Here is a 12377-nt window from a genome sequence, read left to right as displayed (position 1 = left end):
ACACCTCGTTTACTCCCAAATCTGAAAAAAACATCTTCAGCCTCAAAATGAAGTTCATAATATTTGTCAAGAACACAAATATACATATTTAGACTGAAATACTGAGTGACAGTTCAAGCATCATTTGATGATCAAGACATATAAAAGTATGAATAACTAAATATGAAGCGATCAATCAGAGTACTTTCTCCAGGCGTCCCGATGTGCCGTAAACCTCCAGCTGGAAGAAGAGCGGTGCTCGGAGCAGACAGCTCACCTTCCTCACGTCTGCTGAGAACTGACAGCACACACACACACACACACACACATTACATTTGACTGACTGTACTGAAACATGTCACCCTTCTGCTATTCTACCAGTGATAAAACTGTGTGTGCTGAGGAAGACTGTGTTTATTGTGAAGGTTTCTGCATCATCATCATCATCATCATCTCAGAGACACACCTTTGCCAGTAACTGAGGCAGCACGGGGATGAAAAGATTTGTGATGCGTCTCCGATCTTGAACCTGGAGCCTCTTCTCCCGCGCTGACAGGTTCTACAACACACACACACACACACACACACACACACACACACACACACACAGAAGAATTTGAGGACTGTATTTGTGGATGCATAAATTGTGATATAATTCAAATGCAGTTACTGTTTGATTTCATGAACATGCAGTGACACATTTCACATGAACAAGCGAAGTCCTTTTGCAGCTGTATATCCCATGTCTTATGAGCCTGACATATTTAAAGTTTATTTGATTACATATTTGCGCTTTCTTTTTCTCTGCGTCGTGCATATAACCTGCCAAAACTCAAATGCAATTCCTTTTCGATGTCTGCATGAGTGCTGTCAATCAAGGTGAGGGGCGGGGCAATACTAGGGGGTGTGTTTGTATGGGAGGTGATGTCATTCACAGCCGAATGCTTTGATCAATGGAGGTGATGAACTTCACGGGCTTCGCTGAACACAGCACACTATATCGGTCATGAACCGCTCCTCTGTGGCTCTCTCTGATGGCCACCGGAGGGAACCCTCCGCTGAATACAAAACTTTCCAGAACTACTTTTCACATAAGGCCCTTCACCCTAGACTGATTACCTGCCCAGGTGTACCTCATTAGACTGTAAGCTGAGCTCAGCCTCTCAGTCATTATGAAGTCTTATCTTTGCCTCGGCTGATAATTCTGAGCGTTCATACTCTTCTGATGTCTCCCTGTGTTGATTCTTGGACTGTTTTCTGATTCTCTGACCCTTTGCCTGGATTCCCTGACTTTGACTCTAGCTGCCTCAACCATGTCCTGACGCTGTTATCTATTCTCTGCCTGTTAGGCCACTCTCAATAAAGAACTAGCAAATGGATCCGAATGTCTCTGACTGATATCACAATTAACAGAGAAAACTAAAATATACATTTTGCTGAAATATTTGCTGTTTGACATTAAAACTAATTCAGCTATATAACTGACTGTAAAGGGAAAAAAAGTATAACTGCATTCAAATGCAACACATTTCTTAGAATTAGAGGATAAAGAAATGACAGTCATCACAGGAGTGTGTGTGTGTGTGTGTGCTCTAATCTGAGAGCACTGGGCTTGTGACTTATTATTATTATCCTTGTGATTTTTTTTTTTTTTAAATAAGCAATTTAAACACACCCATATTTTCAGTAACTGTATTATTTTTGCTAGCCCTGACTTTACACACTTGTTTAGAGGACAGCACTGGCCAAGATACGAAAGAACACCTAATAAAAAAAAAATCTGCCTTTTACTGTTGTGAAAAAAAGCAAGCTCACACTCATAAACCAGCTGCTGTTCTGAACTTGAGTCAGTCAGGCTGAGCTCTGTGTGTGTGTGTGTGTGTGTCAGATCGAGTCTCACCTTCTTCTGCGCTCGAGAGCTGGGAGGCGTGGCTTCAGCAGCCTGTCTCACTGCACACATCATGATGTCTATCAGAGCACTCTCCAGCTTGTCCTCCATGCCTACACACACACACACACACACAGATACACAGACAGACAGAAAAACAAACAGATTATATGCTTTATTTGATTCCACATTACCAGGTAAATTCATTGGGAATCAAATCTTCTGAAAGTTCCAACACGTTTTTAAACAATAAGCACACTACCTTGAGTTTACCATTTCAAGGGTACAAAAAACAACGCCTTTTCCAAATATACATGCTTCCTATGACAGCTGAAATAGAGCAGTACTTTGCTAGCTGTTTAGCCCTTGTTTTCCGTAGCCCCCCAATACAAAGTCCACTAACAACCAGCCTGTGTACATGACCCAAGCTGCCAAACACAAGCACAATAAGTCGGCTCTTGTAACCCAGGCTCTCAGTGGCAGATAGTAAAGGTTGATATTTCAGAATCTTTGTACAGTAAGAGTCCTCCATAAACAAATCAAATGCACATGACACTTCAAAATAAATGACTGTTTTACTAGTTTGGGATATGTAAACAATATCTGGTGTGTTGGGAATACCTAAAAAGATGTTCGCAACTGAATTATACCAATGTGGCTGTACCATAGTATGTTTGTACAACTGTCCATCAGTCCCACAGGGGATCTGGGCGGCAATAAGCTCAACAAGTCTGTCATGTCTTGCGATATACAGTCCTTTATATGCTGGGCAGCCATTCATGATGTGCGCTACTGACTCCAGATGTTGTAGAGGTTCACACACAGACACACACACACACACAGGCCACCTTCATTTGCACAAAGTGCTCAGAAAATCACAAAAGACACAAAAGATTGGATACACACTCACCAGTTTCCTCTAGCAGTAGTGATGTCATCAGTTCCCAGTCTTTTAGCTCCACCCCTGCAATATCCCACAGACTATCGACCAGATACGCAGCATGCTCATGATACTGACACACACACACACACACACACACAGGATCAAACACTAAGAACATCTGGGTCAAAAACGTCTTCAGAAGTGGCTGATGGGTCTTTACTAGACCTGACAATTATTTTAACAACAACACTGAAAAGCATTAAAAACTTTATTTTAAGTAATACTCAGTTTTCTTATTAAGGCTAAATCAAACTTGCGGACTCATTTCTAAGGTGTTCAGAAGAAATAATTGTTATTATTAAAATGTAAAAAAACTCTTTCATCCATTCTTCAGTCAAACATTTATGCTCACTAGAACAGCACAATGATCATGTGACCTGTGAGAAGACAGAAGCGTGTGAGCAGTGCATGATGGGATGTTAGTGGTTTACCTCGCTCTCAATAAAGAAATGCGCCAACAAATGAAGGACAGAAGCACTGCATTTGTCTGACTGCCCATCTAACACAGCACACAGCCTACACACACACACACACACAAGACACATGACGCTGGTGGCGGATTGTTTTGGAGAGATGATGAGGATGAAGATGATGAAGATGAACATACATGTGGTACAAGAATCTTCCGGCTGCGCAGGCCAGACCTCGGTGTGTGGCAAAAACCAGTGGATACACAGCAGCACACTCTTCCTCACTCAGACCTTCATCTGTCTGCCTGGACACACGCACGCATACACACACACATGCACGCACAGACATGCATGCACAGACACACATGCACACACACACACACACGCACAGACATGCATACACACACACACACACACACAACTTCAGGTGCACGTACACAAAAGGAGTCACACATCTCACACAGTTTAACATCACTCACTGTTTAATGAGCAGCAGCAGCTTCACCGTTTCCACTGCCACGTCCGAGTCTTTATCCAGAATCATACACAGAATTCGTTCCTGAGCAGACACACGCATTTAAAACAACAAACTCCAGCAGCCGGAATATAAATGTAGAATATGCCCCCCAAAAATGATGAATTAATACAATCATATACCACTTTACACAGAGTATGAACATGAGGATGAGCCGCTGGCCTGGAGACACTAGGGGGTTTATCCGTGTACTGCTAGTAACTAGTTCTGGAACTAGTTATCAGGGTAGTTCCTAGAGAACTAATGTCTCCCTCGGGTCGTTTTCCTGTTTGTGTTTGCACTAAAGCGTCCGACAGCGATGTCATTAACAAACATCAAAAAACAGTGAATAGAGGACGTTGTGATCAGAGCTGCTTTTGTTGTGTGTCGTGGGTTTCGTTATAACAGAGAGAATGTAGGACTGTTTTAAACCCTATTCTGAAGTAGCAGCTAATTTATGGTAGATTTAAATCTAGCAGGTCTGTGTGTTTGTCTCACACAAGTTCAATGATGCAGGTAGTGCCGATTCTCCCCGGCCAATCAGTGTTTAGCAGATTGTACTGCTCTTGGTGGAAACCCCCCAAACTGTACCGGGCCGCACCATGCAGTGGAAACACAGTGTTAGTTCCTAGAACTGTTTTAGACACTACTCTGAAGTAGGAGCTAATTTAGTTCCTAAAAATGGAGCATCCAGAACATAAACTGATCCTAGTTCCTGCGGTTCAATTAGTTCATTAGTTTAGTTCAGTCACTAGTACAGAGCATTCATACGTGATTACACAGATGTGTGTGTGTGTGTGTGTGTGTGTGTGTGTTCACCTTAAAGCGGCTGGTGAAGAGCTCTAAATGGCTGATGAAGTCTTTCTCCACATAAAGCTTCTGTAAAGCCAACACACACTGCAGTCGAACAGCAGCTTGCTGAAACACACACACACACACGATCAATCAGTGCAGTATGATTTGTATATTTGCCTGGATCTGATTGTCAGAGCAGCACACATCAGTGTGTTTGTATGCTAATCACTTTATCGTGCAGCATCCAGCCCACATATTTGAGGTGCTCGTCATTGAGGAAAGAGGCGGGGTTTTCTCGAAGCCACACCCCCATCTCCTCCATGCAGATGGCCCGGATTTCACTAAGTCTGTCCCGATACCGATGAACGAAAACACCCTTAAAGATCCCGTTCATCAAAGAGCGCAAGTCCTCCTGATGCTCCAGCAGCTGCACACACACACACACACACACACACACACACACACTCGACATACGTAACTTTTAAAAGACTTATTCACTTATTACTGAAACTATAAAGTGTGTGTGTTGAACCTCTCTATAAGAGTGCTCTAGTTCTTCTATTCGGTCAAAGGCTCTGTGTTCAGCCGGCTTGTTCTTCTCCAGCTCACAGCGTCTCTGGGTCATCAGTGCCTGAGTGTTCACCTCTGCAGCGACGGAGACGATCGACGACATCAACCGCATAGCTACACACACACACACACACCAGAAGATGGATCACAACCCTGTCGCAGCAAGATACTAAACACTTCTTGATTGTGCATCAAAATTACACAACACAGTTAATAAACAGAACAATAAAAGTTCTAACATCCTAACATGAAGGACACATGATTTAGAAATGTAGAAATACTGGGGACTATACAGTAGTGAAGGATAAAGAAACTGCTGTCCTTGGTCTGATTCACACGAGTATAGACTACAGTAACTCACCGATGAGCGTGCTGGTGTGTCTGAAGGCACGGACTTGTGAGTCGGCCAGACCCGTGAGCAGCGCGATGAACGACGAGAAGAGAAAATCATCGTACAACACACTGTTACGACAGCCTCGAACCAGCAGAGACACAAACTCACACACGCCTTCAGCGAAGCGTCGCCACTGAGAGCCCACCGACACCAGAGGATAACTGACCGAGTCCTGCAGAGAGAGAGAGAGAGAGTGTGTGTATGTGTGTCGGAGAGAGAGAGAGAGAGAGACAGAGAGAGAGACAGAGAGAGAGAGAGAGAGAGAGAGAGAGAGAGAGAGAGAGAGAGAGAGAGAGAGAGAGAGAGAGAGAGAGAGAGAGAGAGAGAGAGAGAGAGAGAGAGAGAGAGAGAGAGAGAGAGAGAGAGAGAGAGAGAGAGAGAGAGAGAGAGAGAGAGAGAGAGAGAGAGAGAGAGAGAGAGAGAGAGAGAGAGAGAGAGAGAGAGAGAGAGAGAGAGAGAGAGAGAGAGAGAGAGAGAGAGAGAGAGAGAGAGAGAGAGAGAGAGAGAGAGAGAGAGAGAGACAGAGAGAGAGAGAGAGAGAGAGAGAGAGAACCTGCTCCTTGCTCCTGTTTTGTTTGTCTATTACTCTCTTGGTTATTTCACGCTGCTCTTGTTAGATTAAACAGAACTAAATGTTCTAGAGCAATGGTAAATGTGGCACAGTTCTACGTGGAAACAATACGGCTGGAGTCAAAACCAGTTGATTCACCTCGTTAAACTCTTTCGTCAGCTGACTGATGATATCGGCGTTCTGCAGGCTCCTGCACATCTCTCTGGTCACGACTCCTGAAACACAGCAGTCATTTGATTCTGGCCCATATTTTCAAGCATTTATATCATGTATTTGCTAAGAATCACAAGTGTGTTGTGACATTTCATTACTTGATGAGACACATCTTTACAATGTTCTTCCACAAAACGCACACAGTTATGTTTATGAAACGCTAGAGTGACAAAAGTTATGGACTGCAGCTTTAAAAACTAAATATCTGTTCAATAGTCCCTATAACATGACACACTTTCATTTGAGGTGCTTCTAATTAAGTGATAAAAAGCAGTTGTAAATATTGTAGATACATATCTTTGCATGAAAAAACATGCAACACTTTGTTATATATATTATTTAAATATATTATATAAATATTAATATTTAATATACATTGGACAGGTTTCTGTGAAATCTAGGTAAAAAAGTCTCATGATTATTCCAACACATGAAAACATGATGGATAGTAGCGCTCTAGTATTGGAGTATTTAGTGTGTGTTCAGGGCATTTTATTAAGACCTGGGACAGTCTAAAGGGGCCAAGAGTAAAAGTGTGAGTGTTTGGACAAGGTGTCAGAAACACACGTGATCTTTGTGTCCGACGTTACCTTTACAGCCACTGCACTGAACCACAAAGTTGATGAGCTCCAGAAGCCCCGCCTCTCTGTCTCTTCTGTACTCCTCTAGCCAATCATCTATCACTGTCTAAAAGAGACAGCCAATCAGAGGACTGAACACATGCAGCCCCCCGATCTTCAGCATGGGTGGTGTCTTACCAGCAGTGCACTTCGTCCGGACCGCACTGCTTCATACAGATGACGGAGGGGGCGGGGCTCCACCGGGCTCTGTGATTGGCTGGAGCCACTGACTGACGGTTGACAGACCCTCTTAGGAGACTCCAGAGAAAGAACATCATTTATACTGTGTGTGTGCTTGTTTTGCTACAGCTGTGAGGACCGAATGTCTCCACAAGGATAGTAAAACCTGACATTTGACCTTGTGAAGACATTTGGTCGGTCCTCACAAGGGAAATACATTTTTAAAAATGCTAAATGAAGCAAAAGGTTTCTGAGATTTAGGTTTAGTAGGTTTAGGGGTAGAGTTGGTGTAGGGCCATAAAAATATTGTTAGGTCAGTATAAATACAGTACAAGTCTATCAGAGTCCTCACAAATATAGCACAAAACAAACATGTGTGAGTGAGAGAGTGTGTGTGTGAGTGTGTGTGTGTACTCACTGATGATCCCTGATTTGAGTTCAGTTTCCTCTTGGAGGATTTTACCTGGAACTCAAAGTCGCTTCCAGTCAGAGAGACATCCTCATCCCCCGAACTGCATCACACACACACACACAGGTGGTCAGGAGCATGATGACATCATCAGTGAAAGCACTCTTATGCGTGAGGTCTCTCAGTTTACCTGTACAGCTCATCCATGCTGTTCATAAATCAGTTATTGATCAGCGGACGGTCAGCAGCACATTCACTATGACCTGTGATACAGACAGTGTGTAACAAACCTCTCCCTTCACTTTTACATTAGGGTTTTTTTTGTTTACTTGCGTAAACAAAAGCCTATTTTTGAATGACCCTCTTAACCTGCATTATAGCTATAAAAATAGCGATTTCAATATCAAGGGTAATATCATATTTGATTTCAAACCTCTCAGAAAGAACTTAGTAACGATGACTTGAAATGAGTTTATAACAGAAGCACGTTCATCTCCGGCACTGTTCACTCTCTAATTACGAGCGTCACTTTGCGTGTTTACGTAATGACGCCGCGATACGCCAGAAAACGCGTCTTTTGATGATTTCTCGCGACTCGTTTGGCGGGACGTTTAATAGAAAAAAATCGTCCTCGCCTCTCGAGATCTTAAGTTTTAATTGCTCTGCCCCGCGCCACTCTTTATTAAAGCCACTGAGAAATCGGTTGATTATTGACCAAATGAACACATTGTGATGGCACGTTTCATATTTAGCCTCATATAATCACTACGATTCTGTTTACCTCAGTTTACCTCATGTTTAATAGTTACATTAGAGCTGCTCTATTATAGACCAAAGTAACTTAATCCACAAAAAATAGGAAACCCACACAAACTTGTACGTTAGGATCAAGAAAACCTTCTAAACTTCCAAAAAATGATCAAATCAATTTACGTGAAATAAAGCTGAAGCTAAACCAACAGGAGAAATATGAGTTCTGTTAACGTTACCTCACAGAATCGGAACCTGTGGCTAAATTTATTTTAACTCGATAAAGAACGACTCACCTCAGAATCAATAAACGGACAACTTCTGAAGATTTCCACTAATTGATCACTATCGGAGGCGAAGTGAAGTTATTGATCTGTGTGAGTGACAGCCAACTGTTACTAGGCAGAGCACTTGGTTTGCTGGAAAATGATTGGTTGTTGGCTCCGGTGGTCTGAACAATAATTGGTTAAGGTCTGAGCAGAGTGAAGTCTGATTGGATGAATTTGTCCTGATTTTGTACATCAATACATCAGCGCCTAAACTAAGTCAAATTGTAAAGGTTTTATATAAAAATGTGGTACAATTTTGCATAAAATTAGAAACACAGAAGCTAAAAAAAACATGAACTACTATATACTTAATCTGGTTAGAGAAATGTTTTATTTGCATATACTATTTATTATTTTATTATTATTTACCCATTTTGTACCCACACTTGTATACCCTCTTTCAAAAAATGTTCTATGGGAGACCTATATGTTTGTATTAACATGTGCATAACTGCATAATTTAAAAAGTCTCAAATTTTCGTATGGTATATATATATATATATATATATATATATATATATATATATATATATATATATATATATATATATATATATATATATATATATATATATATATAAAGTTTAAGTGTCTTTAGCCTATTGGGCGACATTAAATATTTTTGCTTGTAAATGTTAAAATTAATATATTTTTAGAAGTGTGTTTTAGGATTAGTTTATGGCTAATGTCGTTGAATAAAAATGAAAACAATAATAATAAAACAAAATAAACATTATTGTAAACTGTTTCTTCCGTGTCCCAAGACTACCAAAGCGGTTTTATTTTAATTTATTTAATATTTAATTTATTAAATTATTCCCTATCAGTGTGTTAAGTGAAAGGGGATTATTTTTAATAATGAAAGTATAAGTGAAAATCGGAACATCGAACGAAATAATTTCTACTGGACACTTTAGACTCTAGACACTGGCCATATTAGAGATTAGAGAATAGAGAATATCTCAAAGAGAACATGAGATTTTCATGAAAGGCATTTGAAAGAATTCAAACTTTGCCCAGTTTTCACTAAATCAGTATAGACCTTTAACTTGACGTTTGAATCAATAAAAAACCTGCACATTCTCCTAGTTCTGTTCCTATTTTCTACGCTATTTTTCCTCCACGCCTCATTTCCATCACGAGAACATAAAATACCCCTTAGCTTCAAAAGTGTTTCTTAAATTGCATGTGAAGACCTGTTTGAGATTTTTTGTGCTTAGGATGAAAATAAGAGCGAAACAAGGGGATGTAAGTTGCAGGAATGTGTCGTGTCTGCAAAAAGTCGTTTTATTAGCAGCTTTTAAAGTTTCAGCTTGGCGGAAGACATCTGTTTTTAACTAAACCGATAATAATCCGGCGACGGCCGCTCACACGCGACAGCACTGATGAAAGATGAGTGTTTTAAATATCAAACTATCCATGTTACTTGTTCCGTTATATTTGAGGAAACGCACACTGCAAAAGTTCAACGTTTGAATCTTTATTATTTCTGCTGTTCGCGCGGTAGAAGTTAAAGCAGGCGCAGCAAGTGGGCGTGGTTTCTGTGGATCTGACCAATAGCGGCGCTGAGCGCGAGTGAGTGACAGCAGAGCGGCGGAGGGCAGGTATAAAGTCACCTGCGTGCGCTCAGTGACGGGAGAGAGGCATCACGGGACAGGTGAGTGAGCACCCTGTGACCCTGCTCCAGGAACACTTAGAGGGGATTTTACTAAAGCTACAGCTGAACCAGCTTCTCCTGACTTTGTTCCTTGCTCCACTGTTCATGCTGAGAAACATAATAATGCATGTCTGCAGGTCAGAGGTCATGATGTCTGCGGTGAAGCTGCTGTCTGCGTTCCTTCTGCTGATGCCATGTGAGCTTTCATTCTGTTCTTGTTCGTGTGCTGTGTATTTCTCCATAGCATAAGCAAGTTTGTCTATTTTTGTATATTTTATACTGAAGGTAAATTGTGCTAAAATGTTTTACTCAAGGTCAGCTCGAGGCAAAATCCCTGATGAATATCCTCAAACAGGAAGGTGAACATGTCTGTACTCACTGAAATGATCTGATCGTTTATGTCTTGAAGACATATTTCTCAGTGTGTGTGTGTGTGTGTGTGTGTGTGTGTGTGTTAGATGCTGCATCAGTCAGTATTGACTCCAACAAGGCAAATGAGTTCCTGTCCGGCTCTCGGCCGAGACGCAGCATCGATCCACGCTGGCACAGGCAGAGTCCAGATTTCCAGGCGTATTACAAATACTACAGCAGCATCGGACACACGGAGGGCGTAAGACCACGGCAGACCCTCACACATCACTTACAGCTCTTATCACATGTATAAACTCTGACTAGTGAATGTTTTGGCTCTCAGCTGTACGAGATCGACCGGATCCGCATGCTGTACCAGCAGATGAGGCACCTGGAGCAGGTCTACGGCCCCAACGCCTCGTACTTCCAGAGCAAGCTAGGGGTCCCGCTTCTGCCTCCGCTTCCCAAGTGTGACCCGGCCAAAGACAAGAGCTGCAAGCCGGCTCCGCCCCCAGCCGCAGTCAAAGGCCCTGTGGCTCCGCCCACCTCACAGGCTGACGTGATCTATCTGTGCAACAGCAAAGACCCTCAGTGTAAGCCGCACATCGTGTACATGCCGAGCGGAGCCGTGCCGGTGCTGTGTGACCCAAGATATCACCCCACCTGCAAGCTGCAAGGCCCTGCCCCCAACCCCGCCCCTCCAAGAAACCCGATCCGGCCCCGCCCCCTCCACCTGCCCCCATGGTCTTCAAGGGAATGGAGTATGACTGCGACCCGTACTGGGACCCGGACTGCCTGATTGACCAGCCTCCGCGGCCCGTGAAGGGGAAAGCCCCCCCGCCGCCGCCGCCGGTGCTGGAGGATGATGAGGCGGAGGCGGAGCCGGGGCCGGAGCCGGGGCCAGGGCCACACAAACCCCCACACCCATATTACAGCCGCTTTTATCCCTACAACTACCACTCGGACCTGTACGACCCGCTCCGACACGTGTACCCCGCGGCTGAGACACCAGACAGCGCCTAGAGCCTCGCTGCTTCTCTCATTAAATGATGTAAAGAAAGATGAATAAAGTATGGAGTAGTGTTCACCGCTGTGTCCTGAATCCTGACTATAGTGAGATGACTCGGTCTTTATCACCGTTTATTAATAACCAGCAAATTACAGAATACCACAGAAACCATACAGAAACCACAGGAATGTATAAGTGCCGTAAACTGAACCCCACCTGTCGTGAAAATTTCTTGTCTTTTAAACATTTCGGTTTTGTGGTAAACCCTTAAAATAGTTCAATCCAAAAGTATTGTTTAGTGTAAACTGTTAAGATCAGCTGATTCTGGCTATCAGTTCAATAAAGAACAAGCTGTTTGTTCACCATCGACACCCATTCAAACAAAACGGCCTCTGGTCTCCTTCCCGTTAGCATTAGCTGCTACGCTGTCTGGCTTCCAGCGGCTTTGGCTTAGCTGAGGCTGCAGGAAGCAGACGCTCGTGAAGACTATTAAACCAGCAGGTTAAACCACTAAACCAGCAGGTTCGAGCCTCATTAGCTGCAGCTTCACAGCTGTTAGTGTTTAGTGTTCTGCAGCGTGAGCATCAGAAATGCAATAAACACACACACACACACACACACACACACACACTCACACACAGACAGACACACACACACACACACACACACACACTCACACACAGACAGACACACTCACACAGACACACACACACACACACACCCTGTCATTAACCGTGTGGCGTCTGTGCTGCTGGTTTTGATAAAAGCTATTAAAATGTCTTGATGAATCTCTCA

The 12377-nt window shown here is 42.9% G+C and overlaps 1 protein-coding gene and 1 pseudogene across 1 annotated transcript in view; one reads left to right on the top strand and one right to left on the bottom strand.

Moving 5' to 3' along the window:
- Window positions 1–7981, bottom strand: part of LOC122333627 (cohesin subunit SA-2) — a 15987-nt gene extending 8006 nt beyond the window's left edge. Inside the window, exons 1-17 of the mRNA XM_043231324.1 lie at window positions 7920–7981; window positions 7677–7749; window positions 7496–7589; window positions 7036–7155; window positions 6868–6964; window positions 6203–6279; window positions 5461–5665; window positions 5062–5213; window positions 4759–4956; window positions 4554–4652; window positions 3700–3779; window positions 3418–3525; window positions 3242–3326; window positions 2778–2880; window positions 1880–1980; window positions 446–538; window positions 185–277 (exon numbers count right to left, since the gene is read on the bottom strand). Of these exons, the coding sequence (XP_043087259.1) occupies window positions 185–277; window positions 446–538; window positions 1880–1980; window positions 2778–2880; window positions 3242–3326; window positions 3418–3525; window positions 3700–3779; window positions 4554–4652; window positions 4759–4956; window positions 5062–5213; window positions 5461–5665; window positions 6203–6279; window positions 6868–6964; window positions 7036–7155; window positions 7496–7589; window positions 7677–7702 (1731 nt within the window). The 5' untranslated portion in view covers window positions 7703–7749; window positions 7920–7981. The remainder of the gene's footprint in view (window positions 1–184; window positions 278–445; window positions 539–1879; window positions 1981–2777; window positions 2881–3241; window positions 3327–3417; window positions 3526–3699; window positions 3780–4553; window positions 4653–4758; window positions 4957–5061; window positions 5214–5460; window positions 5666–6202; window positions 6280–6867; window positions 6965–7035; window positions 7156–7495; window positions 7590–7676; window positions 7750–7919) is intronic.
- Window positions 7982–10074: 2093 nt separating this feature from the next.
- On the top strand, window positions 10075–11937 carry LOC122333646 (annotated as a pseudogene).
- The last annotated feature ends 440 nt before the right edge of the window (window positions 11938–12377 follow it).

This window comes from Puntigrus tetrazona, unplaced genomic scaffold (genome assembly GCF_018831695.1).
Source record: "Puntigrus tetrazona isolate hp1 unplaced genomic scaffold, ASM1883169v1 S000000302, whole genome shotgun sequence".
Lineage (NCBI taxonomy): Eukaryota > Metazoa > Chordata > Actinopteri > Cypriniformes > Cyprinidae > Puntigrus > Puntigrus tetrazona.
Note: the sequence above shows the minus strand (reverse complement) of the source record. Positions and strands in the feature narration are given on the sequence as shown.